Source organism: Mugil cephalus, chromosome 1 (assembly GCF_022458985.1).
Source record: "Mugil cephalus isolate CIBA_MC_2020 chromosome 1, CIBA_Mcephalus_1.1, whole genome shotgun sequence".
Lineage (NCBI taxonomy): Eukaryota > Metazoa > Chordata > Actinopteri > Mugiliformes > Mugilidae > Mugil > Mugil cephalus.
This window is the reverse complement of record NC_061770.1, coordinates 34,835,376-34,860,492: the sequence shown is the minus strand read 5'-3', so window position 1 is coordinate 34,860,492 and position 25,117 is coordinate 34,835,376. Positions and strand designations below refer to the sequence as shown.

Sequence of the window (25,117 nt, the reverse complement as noted above, 5' to 3'; positions counted from 1 at the left end):
TCTGTGTCCTTTAGCTGTGCAGGGACACTCAGAAGCAGTATTAAAAAATGCTGTAGTGTAAAAAAGACCTTGGGTAGTGCTCCTTCTTGGCCCATTGGTGCAGCAGTTTCTGGTTGAAGGAGCTACCTAAGGTGCCAGTGGTTGACAGGAGACACTCTGGATGTTTTGAGACCCACTTGCTCTACTGAGTCCAGAGGACGAAGATGGTCCTCTCTATCAGCTGCACCAGTCTTGTCTTATCCGTCTCAGTTGCGATTTCACCTCTGCAGCAAACCAAGGCGTAGACAGTTCATCCCTTCTCATCCCAACATCCTCGGCCCATTTCATCCCAGCCCTTTTGACCCGTATTGTCCCACTCCCTTTAAGTCCTTCCATCCTGTCCCTTTTGACTGTTTACATCCCATTCCCATTAGACCTTTCACATCCCAATACTCACAGCCATTTTCATCCCGTTCCCTTTCAACCCTTTTCATCCCATTCAAGACTGATGCAACTGTGGAGTCGTAAAGAGACACATTTGTAGGATCAACATGATAAAGAACATCATCAATAACATGGCTGTAATGAATAAGTGATAAATTAAAGTGTCGGTTTACACTTCTATATATCTTCTATCTTGGTGCAACGTTGCCACTGCTGTATCCACACATGCTGCCTATTAGTGTGTACTATGCAACTGGGACACAGATTGATATCACAGTTATTAAATAACTGCTCTACAGAGTGAGTAACGTGTCTGCTGGTGTTTTTCCTTTTCCCCCCCAGGGAGGTAGGAAGAGTGGTTTGTTCTGTCCATCTACAGCCTCCCTGCCAGCCTTCAGCCTTTTAACCCTCAATACAGACAACAGAAACCCGGCGATGAGGCCGAGCTGCACCCTCGGCCCCGATGCCAACGCCGCCTCCACGGCCGACTCCAGCACCGGCACTCCAGGTAAACACCGACCAACTCCAATGGGACCTCAGTTATGTTTGACTTTATGTGAACCCCGGCTCGTTTTTTTGTCCGCAAAGTCTTGGCCAGGTGCTCGGCTACGCAGGACATCCGACAGCGCTGCAGCGATCCGTCTCTGCCTGTGGGGGACGCCGTGACGCCGCCAGAGAAGAAGAAGATTCCCCCCGTGTCCTCTCCGAAAAGAGAGACGCCTCTGTCCCCTGAGTGGAGCACGCTGAGGAAAAAGACAGAGGACTCTGTGAGTTGATCTTCACATCTTCTTAGAAAGCATCAGTGAGCTCGTGTGATTCGCTAACCTAATAACTTCCTAATGATTCAGTTTGGACTCTGATTGGACATTTGCATTAAGATCAGATCTGGACTGATCACAAGTTGACCAGCTTTGCGTATGTTCACACCTGGCATTAACATGCGTCACCAGATCAGATCTCAGTTTCACGCGTTATTGAATATTATAACAGAGATGTTTTGTTTGTGCGCGTCTTGTTATTGTTTACCTATCTCCACCCTGACTTTAGTTAGACCTGCACAAAACTCAGATAATAACTCCAGCCCTGGAGGTTTCTCAATGCAACAAATAAAGGAAACGACCAATCAGCCAAGATGAAAAATGAATTGCGATGCCCATTTTAAACAGCAGAGGGCGTAATTTAGTTTTGAGTTTCAGGTTATTCAGAGGACATATACTGATCTTATACTTAAAAAATCATGTAAATCCCACACTAGGAACACATACAAGCATTAGTTTGATTATTTGAAGAGATTTTGTTTATTTGTATTATTCATTTAATTATTTTGATGTGGGATTTATTTTAAATATCCATTTTTTATCCATATTTTGTTGTTAAGATAAAATTTATTTTAAGAAGAGGACATATTATTGCACAGTTCACACTACCTCAAAGAAATAAAAAGGGATTCTCTTTAATTTGTTAAAGAGAAAATATCATTTGTAGTTTTTATATATCTTAATATATGTTTTTTAAATATGTTTTTCATTACATACTTTAGTGTTACATCCAAACTCAGAAATGTTTTTGTCTGAGAAATAATTAAAGGAATCTTTTTCAGTCATAATTTGTCTGCAAGCTCATTCTGTTAAAAAAACAACAAAAAACAAACATTAACCCAGTAAGAGATCGACCGATATCGTCGGCCGATATATATCGGGACAATATTTGTGTATTGTACTGGTATCGGCTTCGGGTGATACATATACATATATTTTTCCCAGGCAAAATTTAAAGAAAAATCAGTATCGGCTCCAAATATCTGCTCAGAAAAATCGTCAGCACATATCAGCTATCAGCCAAGGCTGATGTAAAACAATCAGTATCGGCCCTAAAAAATCCATATCGGTTGATGTCTAGTTAACAGCAACAGGGACAGAATATTTTAAAAGACTCTCCTTGCTATCATTTATACTAGTGTTTGTGTGTTTTTTTCTGAATGTACAAGGTAAAACTTTATCCCCCTGTTGAGGATCGGAGGTCTTTAAAACGTTCTTCACATCACCAAAGGAACGCATGCGACCCAGACCACCTCCTAATATGGTCAGAGATCGGATCTCTCAAAATGTGATCTGTCCTGCAAGTGTTCACAAGTGTCTTTTTTTACGCTGGTCACTTGTGATCGCCTTACCCAGATCAGACCTTAATGCAAAGTCTGGACAGGCCCTTTAAAGTATGTGTCTGCCTGCCTGTAAAGTGACAAATCATAGAAACCAGACAGGTTTGTAATGTCTCTGTTGTACAGTTTTTATCACCCCCTTTGTTTTGTTATGTGTAACCTTTGGCATTTCTAGAGGGCTGATTGTCATGGACTTCCTCCTACCCCTCAAGTCCATGTAAGTGTGAAACCTAACAGCATGCGATCTTTAATAGAAGTCGACCAATTGCATTGCTCGTGTGACTAACAATACATGTTTTCTTGCATGGTATGATACCAAAATTACTGCTGTTGTTTGTTGTAATGACCATTTCATTAGCTCCTGGAGTCACCAACTTATTATACATATTACATAATATATTACAGTTATTGTAACATTCATGCATTTTGTTTTATTTTATTTTGTTGGAGTGGATATCATTCCAAACTTTAAGGGTTCCTCTAACTGTATCAGACCATTAGTGATTGGGTTGCTCTGCTGGTTCTGTAGATGGGAGCCTGTTTCTCTAAAGTGTTCAACGGTTGTCCTCTTAAAATCCACTGTGCCGTGACGTGGATTTTACCCAAGACAAGAGGTGAGAAGACTGAAACTGACAAAATGTCTTCAAAGTCCAATGGTTGCGGTGTTTTTTACTGCAAAGCAGGGGTAGGATGAGAGAGGTTGCAAGGGAATGGGATGAAAAGGGACTGGGATGAAAAGGGTAAAAAATGGTAAAAAGTGATGGGATGAGAAATATAAAATGGGTAAGAAAGGATGGGATGAAAATGGTAAAAAGAGATGACATGAAAATGGTGAAAGGGGTAAAAAGAGATGGGATGAAAAGGATGTGATGAAAAAGGTTGAGGGTGTTGCGATATGAAAGGTTGGAAGGGGATGGGATGAAACGGTTGAAACGGTGGGATGTAAATGGTCAAAAAGGGTTGAGATAAAGATGATGACAATGGATGCGATGAAAAAGGTTGAGGGTGATGGGTGAAAATGTTAAAAATGGACGGGATGAAAAAAGTAAAAGAGGATGGATGAGAAGGGTAAAGGGGATGGGATGAAAATGGTAAAAAAATGGATGGGATGAAAAAGGTAAAAATGTATGTGATAAAAAAGGATGGGATGAAAAAGGTAGAAGAGGATGGATGAGAAGGGTAAAGGTGGATGGGATGAAAAGGGTAGAAATGGATGGGATAAAAAAGGTTGAGGGTGTCTGGATATGAAAGGTTGGAAGGGGATGGGATGAAAGGGTTGAAACGGTGCAATGAAAATGGTCAAAAAAGACAGAGATAAAGATGATGAAAATGGATGGGATGAAAAAGGTTGAGGGTGATGGGTGAAAATGGTAAAAATGGGTGGGATGAAAAAGGTAAAAGAGGATGGATGAGATGAAAAGGGTAGAAATGGATGGGATAAAAAAGGTTGAGAGAGTTGGGATGAAAAAAATGCTGAGAGAGTCTGGATGAGACAGCAAAAAGAGTGGGATGAAAAAGGTTGAACCGAAGTTATTATTGTGTCTTATGATGCTGTAAATGTTTCACTTATTCTCTCTAACAAACACTTTTCGTACTTAGATCAGTACATGATTCTTGGGGCTGAAGAAGGCATCTACACACTGAACCTTAACGAACTTCATGAAGATACACTAGAGAAGGTAAGAGTACGACACATGGGTTCGTATGGTTAATGTGGTGGGTTTTTTTGAGGTTCTGTTGATATAAACGTACATGACATCAGACGTAGGTCATGTGATGAATTAACCACGTGGTTGTTCTGTCTCCTCCGCCCCAGCTCCTCCCTCAGAGATGTACATGGCTGTACGTTATGAACAACGTGCTGATGTCCGTGTCAGGTAACGACTGTCTCCAGATGATCTAATGTCTGGTACGTTATTAGCCTCTCTAAAGAGTGTTGGTCCTGCAGGGAAGTCGTCACAGCTCTACTCCCACAGTCTGACGGCTCTGTTTGAACAGAAAGGACATCTACAGAAGAGACACAGCAGCCTGTCGCTCAGCACCAACCGCTTCACCGACAGGATCAACCCCAGGTTATAAACCCACTCATCGCTCAACTCAGACAAAGACAAGTGGACATGATTGGGCTTCTTCTTCTTCTTCTTCTTCTTCTTCTTCTTCTACAACTACTACTTATTATTATTGCTTTCTTCTATTACTACTTCTGCTATTTCTTATGACTTTTTCTTCAACTACTACTACAACTACTACTTTTTCTTCTTTTTCTAGTACTATTTCAACTTCTTTTACTTCATGTATTACGACAACTAATACTTTTTCTGCAACTTCTTCAACTATTATTACTACAACTACAGTTTTTCTTCTTTTACTACCCTTACTTCTGCTTCTTTTTCTTCTTCTACCACTACTACTACTTTTTCTTCTTCTTCTACTACCACAACTACTGCTTTTTCTTCTTCTTCTACTACCACAACTACTGCTTTTTCTTCTTCTTCTACTACCACAACTACTGCTTTTTCTTTTACTTCTTGTTCTTTTATTACTATTACTACTACATTTTCTTCTTTGTTTACTTTTTCTTCTACTTCTATCTACTACTACTGTTTTTGCTTTCTCCTTCTTCTACTACTACTACAACTGCTACTACTTCTATGACTTCTTCTTCTTCTAGAACTATTAAATCTGCTTCAACTACAACTACAACTCTTTCTTCTTCTTCTACTACCAGGCTACTTCTGTGACTTTTTCTATTACTACTAAGCTTTCTTCTCCATTACTTTTTCTTCTTCTACTACTACTATAACTACTACTTCTCCTTTTCTGCTACTGTTTCTTCTTCAGTTTTTTTCTTCTTCTGCTACTAATTTGTCTTCTTCTTCTATTGTTACTTCTTCTTCTTCTCCTTCACCGTCACCACCATCATTCCCTTTGTGTTCTCGGCCCACAGAAAGTTTGCCATATCCGTGAAGATTCCCGACACTAAAGGCTGCAGGAGATGTAGCGTAGGTAAGTGAGGCCCAGTTTGCTCCAGGTTTTCCTGAACAACAGCGACAGCAACAACAACAACAACGCACCATCTCCACCTTTCCCCTTTGTGTCTTTCAGCCAGAAACCCCTACACAGACAGTACGTTTCTATGCGGCGCCGTTCCCTCCGGCCTCGTCCTGCTGTTGTGGTACGAGCCTCTGCAGAAGTTCATGCATCTGAAGGTTGGTGCAGATGTGTTACTGTTGAAACTCGCATGTATAAAATCAATCCTCAAACTAAATCTGCTGGCTAGAGGCACTTCTAACTACACAAGTGAAGTACACACATCAATAAACAACATTATGAACGAATGTAAATAAGCAACAGTCATTCATTTCTTTCTTTTTTCTGTTAAAGTGTAATTTATGAAACTAAACGAATGTGCATTGACTGAAAAGGCCTCCAGCCACCAGGGGGAGCTCTACTTGCTTCACTTTAGAGGAGCTGTTGCATTGTCCATCTTTATTTGTTTGTTTGTCTTTAAAATGAGTCTTATTCCATGCGTTTCTCTTGCAGCACATCCCCATCAAGCTTCCAGACTCTCTGCCCATATTCGAGCTGCTGGTGCTGGTGACCGATGAGTTCCCCCAGCTGTGCATTGGCGTCAGAGACTGCAGTAATGGGAAACCTCCGAGCAGCCAGCAGCTGACGTTTGACATAATCGAGCTGAACGGCTCGGCCATTTCGGTACCAGGTAGGAGGTGAGGTGGAGGACTCCGGCTTTTCTCCAGTGTGATGGTGAAGCTCATCCCGTCCTCTCGTCTGCAGGTAATGGAGCGCTCAGAGCCGTACAGGTGACCCAGATGGACCGAGACACTGTTCTGATTGCAGTGGAAAGTAAGTCACCTCCATCTCCACGTGCGTTATTATGCGTCTCTCTTGGATTGTCACTAAACTGCTGATGCTCGATGCGCAGAAACTGTGAAGATCGTGAACCTGCGAGGTGTTCCCTCCAAAGAGCTGGCTGCAGAGATGGTCTTCGACTTCCCCGTTGAAACACTAGGTAGTGGCAGCAACGCAGCAAACAGATGAGACTTGATGTTAACGGTTTGAGTGACGTCTCCTTGACAGTCTGCTTACAGGACAGTGTGCTGGTTTTCTGGAAGCACGGCCTCAGAGGGAGGAGCTTCCACTCAGATGAGGTGACTCATCCTCTGGATGTTGTTGTTGTTGTAGATGTCAGACCGAGGACTGAGCTGGTTTTCCTGCGCTGGACATTTGCTGTTTGGTAAATTTGCTCTGTTCGTGTGCAGGTAACACAGGAGATTACGGACGAGAGTCGGGTCTTCAGAGTCTTGGGAACAAACAGGTACGTTAACGCTGCTCTGATGCTAGTTGTGTTTACGTTTTGTTCTGTTATTACTGAAATTTTGATGAACTTTTTCTTTTTCTACAACTACTATGTTTCTCCTTCTTCTTCACCCACTACTACTTCATTTACTACTAAATCTAATACTTTTTTCTTCTTCTCCTATTACATTGACTGCTACTACTATTACTTCTACAACTTCTACCACAACTACTACTTTTATCTTCTACTTTTTTCTACGACTTCTACTACAACTACTACTTTTATGTTCTTCTTCTACTACTTTTTCTACAACTTCTGCTACAACTACTACTTTTTTCTTCTTCTTCTTCTACTACTTTTCAATGACTATCTGACATACTGTTTTCCGTGACTTTTGCAAAAAGCGAATTTCTGAAATTGTGAACTTTTTTTCCGCTCTACTATACTTTCTTCTTCTTCTTCTTCTACTACTACTTCTACAACACCTACCATTTTTCTTCTTCTACTACTACTTTTTCTGCAACTACTAATACTACTTTTTTCTTCTATTACTACTTTTTCTTACTAGTCTGACAATAGCTGTGTTTCCGTTACAGTTTTTTGCAAAATAAAAACCGATATTTCTGAAATCGTGCCGTAACTCTCTTAAAAGTCTCATCTCGCGAGACTTCACTTTGAGGAAGATGGACTTCAAATGGATCTCCCCGCACATCATCTCTGGTGACGGGGAAACACAAAAAAGCGCTAAACTTTTTTATTGATACATGTTAGCGATATTTCTTTTTTAGTGAGAGTTTTTTAGAAATGAAAGTGTTTCCATTACCAGTGTTTTATTACGATATTTGGGTTTTGCACATTTCTTGGGTGAATGGAAACGCAGCAACTATCAGCGTAAAGCCCCTGTGAGACTTACCCGTCCCTTTTCATTTCTTGTCCTTGCACAGAGACATCATCCTTCAGAGCACACCAACCAGTGACCCCTCAGCACTGAGCAACCTGTATATCCTGACTGGACATGAAAGCAGCTACTGACGTAACGAGTAATTAGTTTTTTTCCTACTCATGGGACGCTCAAAAAACCAGAGACTCTTCTCTGAATAACCCTGCGGTAGAAGTGATGCCTGTCCACCGAGGCTGTAGCAGACACCAGCATCCGCCGCCACTGCAGAGATCGACAAACGTCATCCTAACGCAAACTGTGTTTTGTTGCATGTGCAGGAGCGACTTTTAAATGAGTAAAGCCAAGATTCTCATTCATGCCTCATCTCACCAGCTCAAATCACCGCGTGGCCGGAGCAGAGGAGACGCTCTCGTCCCTGCTAATGGAGACGCCACATCTCTGCTGCTGTTAGCGCGAACCATAGACTGGATATAAATATGGACGACGTGTCACCGCTTCCTCCCATTGGCCAAACTGAATTTTCCCGGCGATACGGGCGGCGCCATCTTGTGAGTTTGGAGTCTGATCAGTACGGTTCGAGGGGCGGAGCCACGAAAGTGATGCCCCGCCCACACCTCCTCAAAACTCACTCATGTTTTCATTTGATTAGTATTATTCTCTGCTCTACCTCCACCAGTGACAAGGAAACATTAAATTTACTATATTTGTTTAGAATTTTTTTTTTTTTTTACAACCCTTTACAGAGCAGTTGGCATGGCAACTGGTGGTCGCCATTATGTCACATCCTGTTTCTATAGTGTCAAATAACTAATTATATTAACTACTTAAAATGACAGAAACCACCCTTGCAAAAAAAATATTTGAGTATTTTAGTCCCACCCACTAGCTACACTGCAGCCTCCAGCCAGCAGGGGGAGCTCTAATTGCTTGGGCATCACTTGGAGGAGCTGTTCCATTGTCCATCTTTATATACAGTCTATGGTGTGAACCAAAAAGATGGACATCACTCACAATTTTCTTCAACTGATGCATATTCTGGCTTCCTCAGAACATTTTGTCAACCGAGAAGGACGATCCAGCTGAGTGGGAGCGATTGAGTAAACAAAGGCCATATTTGTGCATATTTGGGTGCCGCTAGCGTCCAGAGTCGAGTGTTATTTGGTTGTCCTGGAGCTGGAGGCATCTGTACTTTGGCTGCGACCTCTTTTGTCGGGGGGGTTAATTTATCCACTAGTACTGTGTTGGAGTTACTGAAATCACTCAGAAATGCAGTTCACATACAAACCTGGGACTAAACTGTGGAATATATTCAACTGGTTTTAATGGTATATGAGTTCTTCTTAGTAGTTTGTGAGTGGAGACGTCGCAGCTTTGAGGGTCTTAAAGTGGCAACTTTGAGGATTTCCTTTAGTTTGGTCGCTGTCATAGAGATGAGTTCTGGTAGATGAAATGGTTGGATGAGAACTGAGCATTTCCTACTGCTGCAAAACACCAGCCGACCATTAATACGAAGCAACCGAAGCAAATGCAACGTGTTTTGTGGTCAGTTTGAAGTGTTGTATTCAGCAAAGCGTAAAGAAGGAGCAGCCAGTGAGCTATTAGATAAGGAGCTGCACACCGGCCTCCCTGGTTGTTCACAGAATGATGGAAAATGAAGATTATTGCCTCTTTTATGATGGCGCTGAAGCTTCAAAACACGATATTACAGAAAATACAACAATGTTTGGGAAAACACAACAACATTACAGAAAACAAAACATTTCACAAAAACACAATATTTCAGAAAACACAACAACATTACAGAAAACACAACATTTCATGAAAACACAACATTTCATGAAAACACAACATTACAGAAAACATGACAATACAGAAAGCACAAGGATATTTCATAAAAACACAATGTTTCATAAAACACAACAACATTTCATGGAAACACAACATTTCATGGAAACACAACATTTCAGAAAACACAACATTTCTGTAATGTTGGGTTTTCTGAAATGTCGTTTTCTGAAATGTTGTTTTTTCTGTCATGTCGTTGTGTTTTCTGAAATGTCGTTGTGTCCTATTTAGTTCATTACAGCGATTCCCAACCTGTGGGGCTCGGCCTCCTCAAAAGTATTGCAAGTGGGTCACCAAATCATTGATATTTGATATTTGGGTTTTAGTTGTGTTCTGCAACATTGTTTGTCAAACAGCAACACTGTGACATCCTAATTATGATCCACTGCAGTTTTTTTAGTGTAAAACTGAAATGCTCAAAATTGCCACTTTAAGTTAAATTGTCCTCATCTCATTAATCCCATATAGTGCAAATGGAGCATTTTTTTTGTTTGTTTTGTTTTTGTTTTTTTTTGGATTTAAATTTGGAACAGAGCAAAAATGATACTCAGCCCTCGTGTTGTATACAATCACCACACTGGAACGTAAAGTCAGCGGTAAAAACATTAAAGGAGCAGGTCACTGAAGCTTTTAAACTCCATCTTTAATAAAACTGTGGAATATTAATATAATGTGGACGGGAACACTGGGTTTATAGGAAGACAAATCAAAGAAACCTTCGGATAATTGATTATTTCTTCTTATCCAGGATTGTTCCATTCACAAAACCACATTTAAATGGATTTAGATTGTGAATGTGTTAGTTACACCCGTGTGTTATAAAAGCTTCAGACCGTTAACACCGTTCCCTCGTCCGTCCCAATAATTAATAATTTATCTCACACATGGGCGTTAGAAATAGAAACCGGATGCAATTAAATGTACTGTTGTTGTTTCTTTTGTTTTTGTTTTCTTGTCGGACTAAAATATAAAAGCCACTACATTGGGAGTATTGTGTGTGTAATTATATTTATATTATTTATGGAATGGAATTGTATAAATAACACACGTTTTCCCCCTGAGAGATACTTGAAAGACATAGTATAGAGTATGGATGTGATTTTTTTTTTTTTAGATTTTATTTTATTTTTTAAAAAGAAGATGTTTTATTGTTGCGTGCAAACCTGATGTATATAACACGACAGTATGGTGAGGTTGTAATATGAACAAATAAAGACCTGAGTATCCTTTTGAGGCTGAACGCTTGTTTTTACACTGAACGCGTGGCGACATTTTTTACATCTGTAACTTCAAATATAATTATTAATTAATGATGAGGTAGGAACAAATATGTAGGTCAATGTGTGACAATTTATGTAAAATTATTCAAATTTGTATATAAGTGTAATTATTATTTATATTATTAATTTTTGATATACAATTATTCTTACTATCTTTTTTAATATAATATTTTATGAAACCTACCAGTGAGTTGACCTTCCCTCTAGCGCCACCATTAGGCCAAACTTTGAAATTAGCACAAACGTGTTTTGTAAAGTTTTCACACGAATATTCTCAAATTTACGGACATTAACGACCACATGACCTGTCCTCTAGCGCCACCATCAGGTCAGACTTTCACTTTTAGACTCTTTCCTCCAAACCTTTTCTAATTTGTGCACGGCCCAAATTATCCAGTTTTTATGTGTTTGCTCCTCCATTATTTTGCTTTAATAATAAGATCGTGTCTCTCTTGTCTAAATGGAGCTGAGGTGTAGGGGTAGATTTTCTTCTTCTTTTTTAAATCCATTTATGTATTTTTTTTTTTTTTTACTTTGTTTTCATTATTTACATGTTCAAAATAAAGACAATCAACCAACCAGTCTTCATAATAAAGCCAAGACTCTGTGGTGTTGTTGAGAAATCAAAGTTGGCACAGTTTAAAAAAAAAAAAAAAAAGGTGTTGGTAGAATCTTCACACTGATTTTATCAGTGAAACCAAAATAAAATGACATATTACATCATGCAGCATTTACTTGGTTGATTGGTTGGTTCAAAAATAATGTTATTATGGGTTAAAAAAAAAAAAAAAAAGGATGGAAGAGGAAAAAAAGTTTCACGTTGGATGTTTGTCGTTTATTGATCGAATAAAGAAAAAGCACCGGCTGACAGTGAAGGCAGGAAGACAGGGTGCTACAGTACGTCAACGGCTACAGTACAACAGTATGACACACGAATATGACAAAGGACACACACACACGCATATATATATATATATAAAGGTAAATTCAGTCACTTTAGGCATTAGGCAAACGAGGCTTTGTTATTTTCTAACGCAGGTCACTTTTAGGGGACAGCACAGTGAGACACGCCAACATGCTGAGGAGGACGTGGGTTAATTCATCATAATCTGCATCATAGGGCTCCCTAATAATAATACTAATAATAATAATAATAACAAACAAACAATCAGCTTACAACACTTAGAGACACGTCAGGGAGTCTTCATGTGAAATGCTAATAATGCTAATAATGTTAACAGATAGTTTCCCCCTTAAACACAATGAAGTCACAGTGCTGCTATGAGGATGTGGTGCTAACTGACCACTGGGTGGCCCCCTCCCACCCTACCTACCTACCACCTACCTACCACCTACCTACCACCCTCCGTACTTACTTACTTACATGGAAGACTGGTTTTTGGAACCGTTAACAGTGGCTGAGGTGTAATATTTGAATATTTGCTGGCTTTTTTTTTTTTTTTCTTTTCTCTTGTGTGGCTACGATGAGGATGTAAGAAGAAGTGGAATGTGGCAGTTAGTATCTGGGTTAAAAGGTTCGGTTAAAAATAGAATTTTTTTTACTAAAAAATAAAGAGGCCCAGAGGAGTTTCTCCAAGAGTGCTACCAGGTGAAGGGAGTGTTTTTTTTTTTTGTCTTTAATGTTCCCGCTGCACGACTAGCTCTGAGGTTTCACCCCTCAACGGTGACCGTGTGCGTGTGATCGGAGGTCAGATCCTTCATAAGGCCGTTTTTGGACACATTGGTGGAAGCGGTAGAGGTTGTACAGGGGATCAAGTAAAGAAGTAATGCCACAGTAAAAGAGGAAGCTACATGGGGGGGGGGTCCGACCACCAGCTTAACTAACGAGCTACGCGGCCGCGGCGGCGGTGGGTGTCGTAGGTCTCTTAGCGAGGGTCGTCTGGGGCGGGGATCTTCTCCAGGCTGGGCTCCATCCCCCAGATCTCCCTGGCGTACTGGGAGATGGTGCGGTCGCTGGAGAATTTACCGCAGCCGGCGATGTTATGGATCACCATCTTGGTCCATTCTTTGGGGTTCTGTCACAGAGTGAAGACATTAAATTAACGGACTTCAGCACATTTTGAATGAATTAATCAACATATCATAGCGCATCGCATCATATCGTGTAGTATTGCATCATCAGTATTGAATCATATCGTATCACCTTGTATTATATCGTGTAGTATTGCATCATATCGTATCATATCATATCGTATTGTTTTGTATCCTATACCATCGCATCTTTGTGTCGTATAGCATCGTATCGTGTCACGTCCATCGTGCCGCACTGTGTCTTGTAGCTTCTTTTGCTTATTTTTACTATGAAAAAGTCAGAATATCCTATTTCCTGCATGTAACGTCATACTGGCTGTAAAGTGCAACGTCTCAGCTTTTAGAAACCGTTGGAATTTTGCCGCTTTATCATGTTTCAGATTATTGCTTTAAGCTGGAATTGATTTCCCACTTGCGGACACACTTACCTTGTAGAGGGCGCTGACTTTTTCTTGACATTTGATGTAGTCTTCATAGTCTGCAAACACCTTGAACCTGCACAACAAATACACAGTTAGAAGTGAGGAAACAATGGTCCACGTATCTTATGGTTTCTTTGCATTTACTGAATGTCACAGGTTTGAATTTCCCATTAAAAGAAGCCCGTCACATATTTAGTGGGTTCCTTTCCTACCTGTCGTGGTGCATCAGCATGTTGACCAGGTCTTTGAAGAGGCCGGGCTGGCTGGGACTGAAGAAGCCTTCGGATATCTGGTCCATCGCTTGCTTCAGCTCTGGGATGCGGTTGTAGTAAGACGCTGCGTCATAGCTGAGGACAACACACTTTGATTAAACTGAATTTTTGGTAAATAGAAACACACCGAACAACCCAATAAATGGATGGTTTCTTTTCCTCCTCCATGCACCTTGGTGGCAGGTGAAGTTGCACCACAAATAAATAATTCAGACACAGACAGTTAGTGGTGATGATGCAAAATGATAATACTAAGAGGCTGCTAATACTGCTCAATTAAAATATTACAGAGGTCATGGTGAATCAGTGAACAAGGGGGTATTTAAGGCAAAATGAAGTGATGAAATGCATTAAAAGTAATATTAAAAGTCAATAAATGCACTAGTTAACTACAACTATACTTTAATCAGTTAAACGTGATAAGAAAAAAACTGATGATTTTTAAGTGGATTTTTGGACAATTGTGATTTTTTAATCTATTTTATTTTGACATGTATGCGTAACTCTGTACCAAAAGCTGCTTTAAATGTGGACTAAACATCTAATTCAGTTGTTACTTCAAGAACCAGCAGTTCAGCTCACCCCTTCTTGTCCATCTCCTCCACATCGTGCACCCTCATGCCAAAGATGAAGAGGTTCTCCTCTCCGGCCTCCTCCGCCATCTCTACGTTAGCCCCGTCCATGGTGCCGATGGTGAGGGCGCCGTTCAGCATGAACTTCATGTTCCCGGTGCCTGAGGCCTCGGTGCCGGCCGTGGAGATCTGCTCCGACAGGTCAGAAGCTGGGATGACTGTGCGGAAAGAGACGTGTGTGGTTAACGTGATGTAACGCAGTGGTACGTCAGCTGATGCAAGCAGTCACTTTAAATTTAAACTAGTGCTACAAGTGAAACGATAACATTTTTAATCAGATTAATCACAGGGTTGCTGTGGATTAATTTCGATTAATCGCGATTAAATATCGTTAATTTTTAATCTATATTAATCGCGTTTCATTTTGCCTGAGTGAACAGACTCCAGAAAGAAGGAATTTTTAAGCCAACATTTGTCCACGTTAATGCGTCCCCTGTCCCTCCTCTTCTTCCAGCTACTAAGACAAACCAACGCGTTGACATTGTCCAACAACAGAAGAGCTGACCACTTCTTGGTAACAAAGTTGCTGCAACCAAGAACAGTCTCTCACACAGAGTGGACTTATATTTACAAACCAGCATTGCCAGCTTGTCTTTGTCTTGGTTTGTCTCAAGCTGTTGGCCACATTAGCCCAAGTGTTAGCAGATGGATAGATAGAACCTTAACTGCTACACGACCAGGCCCTGTGGTATTTGCCTTACAAGGTCTGACAACACTGCATCTCAGTTACATTACAAATACCTACAAACAGACAAAAAAAAACTGAGAGACGTTCAGAGTCATTCTGCTGAAGATGGTTTAGTTGAGTTAATATTTTTTAATCAGATTAATCATGATGAATGACTAATCTGCTTTAACGAGTTAATTTTGACAACCCTAATCCTATCGTCTACTTACTAGTAAAGCCTAGTATTACTATCGATTACCCTTCTCAGCCAGAGTGACCCGGTAGTTCTCCAGGAAGATGACCTTCAGGCGATCTCCGACCACGGGGTCGTTGTTGACAATATCGCCAATTGACGTGATCAGCTTGATGATCATCTTGGCCGTATGGTAACCTGGAGCTGCCTGGAAAACACATGTTGGGAGACACTCGCATGAACACACTGACTCATATTTTTCATCCTCGGGTTCTGACTGTATTTTGGCGGTCAAATATCACCCTGACCTTGCAAAACACAATGTTTTTGCCTATAACTCAACCCACATTTGAAGGACCTCACCGCAGACTTGGCATTGTTTGGTAAGTGGTAAGTTTGGACGTCAACTTTTACAAAACGCTCACCTTTCCTCCAATCATGATCGTCCTGGGGGTCCATGACTTGTTGGGCTCCATCTTGATGCCTAGTTTAAAAACAAAAATACTTTCCTAAACGCTTTTTTTTTTTTACATTTATTTTTGATAAAGGTCTTATAAATAAGCAACACCCACGGTTGTAGAGTGTGATGATGTGCAGACAGTTGAGCAGCTGTCTTTTATACTCATGAATCCTCTTCACCTGGACATCAAACATAGACTCGGGGTTGATCTTCACCTTGTAGTGCTCCTCAAGATAGGCAGCAAACTTCATCTTGTTCTCCTTGGAGGTTCAAGGAACAAGGATATATATACACATGAAAAAGAAAAAACACGGGAAAAGAACGGTAATCTTTATGCATTTTTTACGCTCTCACTTGTTTGACTTTGGCTACATCCCGGATGAAGGCGTCATCGTCCACGAACTCCAAAAGCTTCTTGAGTTGGTCCAGGTCACGGATGTAGTCCTCTCCGATCCTCTGGAAGTAAAACAATGATGAGACACTTAACTGGAGGAAACTTGAGCTCCTTTTTAAACCCATTCGTGGCCTTGGACAACCCATTTTGACCTGGGCCCAAAGTGAGTATTGAGTGAGTTCCACCACAGCAGTAGTTTTCAATCTAGCTGTTCATCCAATAAGCAGCCAGAGGAAAACTTCCAGTGAAAGCTCATCAGCCAATCAGCGGCTTCTACCCCTGTGGTCGACCTTTAAGCCCGCCCACAGGGAGCACCGTCACCAGCAAGTGAACCAATGAAATGAATGCCTTTTCCGTGCAAGCTTTTCAAGTAACCTCAATCAGTGAGACATTAACAGACGGCAGCTTTTAGCCAATAACAAAAATCATCATGGCAAAGCAAAGCAGCTTCTTTTCATTCAACTTCAAGAAAAAAATGCTCCGAGGTGGAGGAAACTCCTGCCACTGTAAGTAATTACCGTCAGGGCTCGGGCGCCCTCTCCCCATCAAGTCCTCCAGTAGCCACCCCCCTCATGTCAGAAAGGCAACTGTAGGTTCCAACGATATAATTCTGTCTTAGTTTTTTTTGTGTGTATAAAATGAAGACAAACTTAAGAAAAAGAAAAGAGCTGAAATGCTTATTTTAACTGGCCCATCCATTTTTCTGGATGGCCCACAATTAAAATGCTGCTAGTATTTAAACCCCAACCCCTTTAGTGTTTGGATGAAACGACTGCAAGAAACTCTACAAGTCCAGTTGCCTTTTTGGATATACCATGACCTGGACGACTGAGAACCTCCCCAGACTTAATGTAATTGACTACTACCAAAAGAATGTTCCCTTTGACAAGATGGACCTAAAGTTGGAGTTAGCGTTCTAACCGACTCATCAGAGAATGGACATGGGTCTTCTGAGGGTGTCCTGAATGTTGTTAGTGGGGGTCTTTGAGGGGAGGGTCCTCTATGGTGGATTGTCCCAGGGACATTGGTATCTAATGAATTTTTTAGGCCAGGTCAACACCTTGTGCTTCTCTTCATGTTTTTTGAGTTGTCCCTAAAGTGTTTTTTTGTGTGCATCTGTGTCAGTTGTCATCGCTATGGGGTGGGAGGTGTCTGGTCTGGTCTAGGTTGGTGCTACATGTCTAAATAACATCCACGTGAATGAACACCAGGTCCAAACGTTCCCCAGTAGAACACTGAATTGCCACAAGATGGTTTTAATGTTATTCACTTCTCCTGTGGGTGGTCATAATGTTGTGGCTGATCAGTGCACACTAACTAATCTTTTTTCCTCCACCTCCTAGAGGTGTTGATAGGACAAAAATAACCCAACACACCTCAGCGATGACCTCAGCCAGTCCGGGGTTGCACATGACCAGCCAGCGCCTCGGTGTGATACCGTTGGTCTTGTTCTGGAACTTATCAGGGTCGACCTCGTAGAAATCCTTGAACCTGCAGAAGGAGCAGAACCACATTTAGCACAGAAAACTTCACACGAGCTGGAGAAGTTGAGAGCTGAGAGTGAACTGGTTTCCCTACACAGTGTCTTTGATGATCTCAGAGTGGATGCGGGCCACTCCGTTGACAGCGTGAGAACCGACGATGCACAGATGAGCCATGTTGATTTTCTTGACGTCACCCTCCTCAATCAGGGACATTCTGCGCATCCGATCGAAGTCTCCGGGGTAAAGTTCAGAGATGCGCTGGGGTAGTGAAAAAAACAAAAAAAACATTCAAGTTGTGTGTAGTCAACTTTCCCGTCGTAAAATGCCATCAACTCTGACCCTAAAGTAAAGGTCAAACTCCTCTTTCGGGCTTTGTTGGCTTTTTGGAAGTTCTCGAAAAACCTTTGTCCACACATCTTTGATGGATAAGTCCAACATTCAATCTAATATTTAATGTCCATGAGTTTGGGAGGACAATGTCGATCCATTTTTGTTGGCCTGCTGTATTTTGGGTGGTTAGAGAAACTGCTTTGGCGCCATAAGGTGTCCATGACTTAGGATGCCTTGAGCAAGCACCTAATCCCCAAAGAACCCCTCCCAATTCCCATGAAGGATACATAAATAAAATAAAGGTGAAGGTAGACATTTTGGATTTGGACATTCGACCATTCTATTTGTGTAAAGATTGGCTGAACCCAATCTCCATCTCATTCTGGATCACCAAAGTTTAAAAAAATTTCCTTTTAAGTCCAACAAAGTGGCAGCAGCTGACTCTAGAGCCTCTCCTCGTACCTCCATGTGCCTCCTGTTGATCTCGTAGATGATCTCCAGGTGTCTGGGCAGCAGGTTTTGGAAGAGGTCGACGGGCCAGCGCTCCAGGGCCTCCGGCAGGACGGTGTGGTTGGTGTAGGCACAGGTACGGACCACAATGTCCCAGGCCTGGACACAGAGAGAGGAATGTGTCTATTTATTTCTAAACCACATTTAAAACCAACAGTTTTGTTTAGGGATGCTCGATATTGGCTTTTTTGCAGATATCCGATATGCCGATACTGTCGAACTCTTCATTTCCGTATATTAACCGATACCGATATGTGCAGGCTTTTTACACCAAAACTGTATCTACTGCTGTGGAATTAGTACAATATGCCTTTTACTGTGATGCATTCATAAACGCAACATGGGTTTCCAAATGACTTGTTAGCCACGGCTAGCGATACATTTGTTGTTGTTGAAATACATCATTGTAAACGTTGCATGCTGCGTTCATGGAGGCTTGGAAATGCTGAAGCCTACAGCGGTTGAACATGAAACATTGAAACAAAAACCGATACCGATATTTCCAGATATTAACATTTTAAAGCCAATATCGGCCGATGATATGTTGTAAGAAGGTTGTTTTTTAAAGACACACAGCAATTTGAATTTACCTTCTCCCAGGAGACTTTCTCAATGTCCACCAGGATCCTCATCAGCTCAGGGATGGCCAGAGCAGGGTGAGTGTCATTCAGCTGGATGGCGACCTGCACACGAAAAATAAAAACGTCACTTATAAAAAAACAACTCTTATGGTTAACTATACAAACATGACAAATTTTCTAGTTAATCTGATTTCAACGTGCCAGTTCAGTTCGTACATGGTGTTTTTATTATTATTATTATTATTATTATTATTATTATTATTATTATTATATGTCACGGCCAATGAAGTTCTCACCTTGTCCGGCAGTGTAGAAAGGTCCAGACGCACAAACTCCGTGGAGCCAAACTTGGAAGCTTTGAATCGACGGATGATGTCCTGAAGAGTAGCGGCTACAACAAAGTACTCCTGCTTCAGACGCAGCTCCTTCCCCTCAAAGAACTGAAGCACAAAGACAACAATAATAATAATAAAAAGGTCAGTCGTTTCATCTAGCTTCTATAAAACCCTGTGATAATAAAGAGCTGCCATTATTATTCTTAAAAAACCCAAGAAGACTGTATGAAAAATGAAAAATCATGACAGTTCTTCTAAAGTGAGTAGAGCTCCCCCTGGTGTCTGGAGGCTGCAGTGTAAGTCAAAAGCTCCACCCCCTCTATGGTAGTGTGTGGGACTTGAGACAAATATGGTCGAAGCATCTTCACTCCCTCTCGTTGGTCAAACTGATGCTATATTTGGGCGGAGCGACAATATCGATGCCCGCCCACACTTACTTGTACTTTAATGTTTTAATTTTAGGTTCAAGTCCCACTAACATGGAGGAGGCGGAGCTTATGACCTATACTGCAGCCAGACACCAGGCGGAACTCTACTTGGTTTGGCTTCACTTTAGAGGAGCTGTCATGATGTACATATTTTATACAGTCTAAATGGCAAAAAATGCTCCACATAAGATGTCAGTAAATATATTTATATATACGGCGACAGATACACTCACATTGTCGTTGGGGTACAGAACTCTGGAGATGTTCTCAGCCAGGTTTCTATCCAGCACAGCTTGGATGTAGCCACCAACATTAACTGTAGGGCGACAGAATATCTGATTATTCACTATTCATTCATTTTTTTTCTTTATTGAAACCGTGGAAGCCTAAAACTTTTCCCTCTGTGCACACATCTGACATCTGTGGTCAAACGTTGGTCTGGAATCTGGAAGCTACTTCTAGCTACATTACTGAATAAGATGCCGGACGTTTCTACACATTTATAGTAATGAACTGTACAAATAACAGTACTCACAGTCCTTGAGGTTAAAGTCACAGGGGGCCTTGGCAGACCACAGCCTCATGGTGTTGACAATGTTGTTCCTGTAGCCAGGGACGGGCGTGTCATAGGGAAGAGCCAGAACCACCTGTACCACAATAAAATCATGAACACTCTGTTTATTAGTCTGTAGTGTAGCAGTAGGACTGATTTAGCACATATGGCAGATAAACTGTGTAAAACAGGACGCAATTTTAAAATGAAAAATAATAAAATATCTGTAGAGAAATGCACAGAAGATAGAGGGATATGTTCCCAGATAAACTCTGTTTGTCACATAGTTCTAGTAGTTCATCAAACTAATGTAGTGTGGCATTAATATATCCCAAACTATGACTTTTTTGCCAATTTATATCAAATTAATTAATTAAACTAATGTAGTTTGGCATTATTATATCCCAAACTAGTCAAACTATTCCAAAATATGCCAGATTATGTTCATTTATGCCAAACTACATCAAAAATAATCTATTTATTATATTTTATTATTTGTTTTTACAGTAATTTATGCCAAACTACATTGAGCTATTTTATTAAACCAATGTCGTTTGGCATTTTTATATTCCACACTACTCCACGCTATTCCAAAATCGCCAAACTAGATTCATTATACCAAATTAATTTATCAAATCAATTATTTAATTCTTTTTTATCCGTTTATTACAGCTATTTATGTCTTAAACTAATGTAGTTTGGCATTATTATGTCCCAAACTACTCCAAACTATTCCAAAATACGCCAAACTAAATCAAAATTATCTATCAAATTAATTATTTTATTCTATATTATTAGTTTATTACAGTAATTTATGCAAAACTACTTAATTAATTAATTTCACATTAATAATTTTTTTCCCTATTTTATTAGTTTATTACAAATTACATTAGTTTATGTCAAACTAGGTCAAAACTTGGCATTAAATTGATGAACCACTACAACTATTTGACAGACTGAGATCTTCAATCAAAAGTTTTATGAAATAAAGACACAACCCTCTACGTTCTGCAAGTTTCATGACGACCAGACGTCAACTTTTATCGTCTTCCTTCCTTCAACAATAACTGACATTGCAGATATGTGCTGTGGACCAGAACTCTTGTAATTAATAATTCAGTACCGGCATCAGGTTTGCGTCCGTTAATACCGACCTGAGTGTCGACCCATTTCACTCCTTCGTCTGTGTGCTCCACTCGGCCGTAGAAGTGGACGGGGCGCATGTATTCGGGGCGAGCCTTCTCCCAGGGGTTCCCATAGCGCAGCCAATCATCAGCCTCCTCCACCTGTAGAAAAACCCAAAGCCGAAAGGTGAAAGGATCTGGTGCCATAAGTTTGGCCCGAGGTCTACGACTCACTCTGAATGGACGCCTTTCAGGTCGTGCATGCATGTGAACGTACCTGCCAGCCGTTCATGATTTTCTGGTTGAAGATGCCGAACTCGTAGCGAATGCCATATCCGTAGGCAGCCAGACCCAGAGAGGCCATGGAGTCCAGGAAACAAGCTGAAGACACAATACAGTTAAGAGACCCTAAACATACACCAGCTGCTGATCTGGAGAAGCTCCTAGCTAGCTAGCTAGCTAGCTCACCAGCTAGGCGTCCCAATCCTCCGTTGCCCAGGCCAGCATCTTCCTCGATGTCCTGCAGCTCCTCCATGTCCAGACCCAGCTGAGGAACACATCAACACACCCTTAAAGTTAAAGCAGTGGACATGGTGGCACAATGTGGAGAGCTAAGGCATGAATATCCTTCCACAGCATCGGCAAACGTGGACTTTAATTACCGCTCCCAGCAATTACGAATGTGTGTTGAGAAGTCTGTTGTTAACCCTTTACCAGGGAAGAAGAAGAAGAAGTTCCACATGTTCAGGATTGGCTGATTTACTCTCACCTGGTACGTGGCTTCGTCGCAGGCGTTCTCCAAGGCCAGGTTGACCATGGTGTTCTGCAGAGTCCGACCCATGTAAAACTCTAGGGAGAGGTAGTAGACGCGCTACAGGGAAACGAAAATGGACAAAAGAGAACAGAAGAAGCAACTTGTGATTGTGATTGTTGGGATTTTCATTCGACTCGGACCTTTGCAAAATTAACAACTCTTTCAATCACAATGTGACAGGATGAAAAAAAAGAAGAAGAAGGGCTTCACTGACACTCACCACAAATAGTCAGGGTCATCCTAATAATAAAACAGAGTGCGTGCTCTATTTGTTGTCCCTGATGGCCTTGCAACACCATTGGGGACACAGCTGTTGTCGATAGACAAGAACAGCAGAGCTATTACTGACAACCATCCAACCAAGGCACGGCTAGAGAACTGCAGAATATCACCTCCCCCGCTGTGGGACAGTGGGAAACTTATCACACTTCCAAGTTATAACTGGGCTAACACTTCAAACTGCACACTTTGTGTTTGTTTTTTTGGTTTCTCTCTAACCTCCTGCTCAGTGATCCGGACAGACAGCTGGGGTTGGACAGAGGACGCAGACATGGGGAAAAAGTGTGTTAACCAAAGTGGACAGAATCGATTAAAAAAGGTTTGTTGGTGTCACTGACAAAATGAAACACTATTTAACCCATAGGTAGCATATGAACATGAGCAATGGGTCCCCACTTCTTTGCAGTGGCCAAACTGACACCATTTTCCAGGTGAAGCCATCTTAAGTCTTTCAAGTGAAATTACAAACTAAAACGAAACTTATCCAAACAAATTTACACTTGGAACATACACCAACATCATATTAACTATCTAAAATGACAGAAACTATCCTTGAAGAACAATTATTTGACGTGTATTTTAGTGTTTTAGTTTGGCCCAAGCCCCGCCCACCCAACACCACCCAATCACCAGTTGGCGCTATATCTTTTTTTACCAGTAGGTTTAACAAACAAAGCTCACTTTTGTTGCTTTGTTTTGCAAGGACAAGTCATGAAATACAGTCCGAATTTGTGGAGACAGTTTAGGTTTCTGTATCAATTTGATGCCGTAGTTACGGTGACAGCCCTAGAGGTTCATTTAGAGTACGGCAGGACAAAGACGCCGTAATCTACATACGTAGCCTATGGAACACATTGAGGAAAGGTCAACTCAGGAGGTTCTGAGATAGAAACATTTGTACGACTCGTCTATGGCGAAATTTAGGTGAGAGTTTCAGTCGCCATTGTTGACAGTGAAGCAAGAAGTAGAAACAAAAATTGTGGCCAAAAAAAATATATATACACAACGCAGACTAGCGTTAGGGTGGAGCTGTTACAGAGCAAGCCAGACTGACGAGGTACAAGTATGTACTACGGTGTTTTGTCCTGTAGGGGCTGGGCTGTAGCTATGCTGTCAAATTGACGCAGAAGCCTAAACCGCCTATTAGGCTCCACAAATACTGACTGCATTTCATGACTAGCCCTGAAATGCAAAAACAAAGCAACAAAAGTCATGAGAACAGAGTCTTGTCATAATGTTTTATGCCTGGAGATGAAATGCGGAGGATACCCGATGTTCAAACTGGGCCCTGTCTGCAGAGATGGCAACACAACTATGACTATCACCTGTACTTCACATTAACTGGCATCTTTGCAAACTGCAAACACTTTATTTTTTGTTTGTCACAGACTACTGCTGTTATTCTGCTGTCTTCCTATACAGCATTGATTATGGAAAGTAGTATAAATATTTAATGGCTGCTGCTGACTGCAGATGTAATTCATCAATCGCTTGAGTTGGTCTGGTTCCCAGTGGAGATGGGAATGATGGAAAGAACCTAGATTCATTTTAAATAATCCATAAATAAATGCTTTGTTTGCTTTTGTGAGGAAAAGGTAGAAAAAACGAAAATATTAATTAATCGCGTTATTCCCAAAAAATAAAAAGTATCGCGGTTTTTCGGTTGGGTTTTAATATCGTTATATATATATATATATATCGGTATAATCCTGCACTGGTTCTACATCAATTCATTGACTAAATAAACGGCAGTGAATGAGCTTTAAATTCTGTGGCTGTACAGAATTGTACCATTTTGTGGTGCGCAGTTTGTGAGATAGATGTGTGGTGATGGATGTGATGCGATGCGATGTGAAAGGATGGAGGCCCGCACACGCAGTTATGCAATGCACGTCTCAACAACCAGTTGAATGTCCCGATTTCCACGCTGCGTCAGAGCCGCGCATCGTTCCCATCTGCACCGGAGACCGGATCAAGGTTACCAGGGGAAGGGGAATGGAGGGAGGGGGGAGGGGGGGCGTAGATGCATAGATGCAGGGGCGACGGGTTATGTAACAGACACGGAAATGACTGTGCGCTTCTCACACAAACGCACACACTGTACACTGCACAAAACGCGCACCACAACGCAGCCGGTACGTGACTATAAATGGGAAAGAAGTGAAGTGGTGACACTGCAGCAGCACGCACGGCCCCGCATCCACTTCCACCCCACCAACCCCACCCCCCTTTACAATCAGCTGTGCGCGGTGCGTACGTGCCAGATACTGCGCTGCTTACTTTCGGGTCTTTCTCATAATAATGCTGCTGCGTCCGGATCCAGCGGCCCACCAGGTGGTCCCGGACCGTGTTGGCCAGGGCGAAGTAGTAGTCCCGTTTGGTGGCCACATTTCGGTCCTTGACCAGGGTGAAGTGGAGATGCCTGTTGAAATTAGTTTTCAGGTCCGCTACGTTTTCCACCCCGGCCAGCCCCCGCACCGAGATCTGCTTCCTCTTGTCCTGGTCTGTCAGCGGCTTGGCCATGCTCCTATCTCTCAGTGCAACTTCTTATTTATTTATATTTATGTTATTATTATTATTAAATGCACATCAACTTCTGGGTCTCTGTCGGCGTCTCTGCCCCTTCTGCCTCTTCCTAGTTTGCGCTAGACATCCAGCAGGA

The 25,117-nt window shown here is 41.5% G+C and overlaps 2 protein-coding genes across 9 annotated transcripts in view; one reads left to right on the top strand and one right to left on the bottom strand.

Moving 5' to 3' along the window:
• The window catches only part of map4k2 (mitogen-activated protein kinase kinase kinase kinase 2), a 35,698-nt gene extending 24,819 nt beyond the window's left edge, over positions 1 to 10,879 (top strand). For 4 of the 8 annotated variants that reach the window (XM_047578730.1, XM_047578711.1, XM_047578720.1 and 1 more), the window contains 16 exons: positions 766 to 769; positions 842 to 931; positions 1,012 to 1,190; positions 2,757 to 2,798; positions 3,111 to 3,195; positions 4,181 to 4,260; positions 4,398 to 4,458; positions 4,530 to 4,653; positions 5,529 to 5,587; positions 5,687 to 5,790; positions 6,125 to 6,302; positions 6,377 to 6,445; positions 6,525 to 6,611; positions 6,680 to 6,750; positions 6,862 to 6,917; positions 7,844 to 10,879. In XM_047578730.1, the coding sequence (XP_047434686.1) occupies positions 766 to 769; positions 842 to 931; positions 1,012 to 1,190; positions 2,757 to 2,798; positions 3,111 to 3,195; positions 4,181 to 4,260; positions 4,398 to 4,458; positions 4,530 to 4,653; positions 5,529 to 5,587; positions 5,687 to 5,790; positions 6,125 to 6,302; positions 6,377 to 6,445; positions 6,525 to 6,611; positions 6,680 to 6,750; positions 6,862 to 6,917; positions 7,844 to 7,931 (1,377 nt within the window). In that variant the 3' untranslated portion in view covers positions 7,932 to 10,879. Of the gene's footprint in view, positions 1 to 765; positions 932 to 1,011; positions 1,191 to 2,756; positions 2,799 to 3,110; positions 3,196 to 4,180; positions 4,261 to 4,397; positions 4,459 to 4,529; positions 4,654 to 5,528; positions 5,588 to 5,686; positions 5,791 to 6,124; positions 6,303 to 6,376; positions 6,446 to 6,524; positions 6,612 to 6,679; positions 6,751 to 6,861; positions 6,918 to 7,843 lie in introns of all 8 variants that reach the window. The other 4 variants (XM_047578694.1, XM_047578673.1, XM_047578684.1 and 1 more) reach the window with 1 other exon arrangement.
• An 859-nt stretch (positions 10,880 to 11,738) lies between these two features.
• On the bottom strand, positions 11,739 to 25,117 carry pygmb (phosphorylase, glycogen, muscle b). The gene is made up of 20 exons (XM_047578741.1): positions 24,736 to 25,117; positions 22,132 to 22,233; positions 21,831 to 21,909; positions 21,640 to 21,743; positions 21,393 to 21,524; positions 20,221 to 20,332; positions 19,919 to 20,001; positions 19,219 to 19,362; positions 18,932 to 19,024; positions 18,294 to 18,440; positions 17,596 to 17,759; positions 17,394 to 17,508; positions 15,978 to 16,079; positions 15,736 to 15,883; positions 15,589 to 15,647; positions 15,230 to 15,371; positions 14,254 to 14,461; positions 13,612 to 13,746; positions 13,406 to 13,472; positions 11,739 to 12,961 (listed from the first exon to the last, which is right to left on the bottom strand). Exons 1-20 carry the CDS (start codon positions 24,976 to 24,978, stop codon positions 12,812 to 12,814), a joined length of 2,529 nt encoding a protein of 842 aa, XP_047434697.1. The 5' UTR covers positions 24,979 to 25,117; the 3' UTR covers positions 11,739 to 12,811.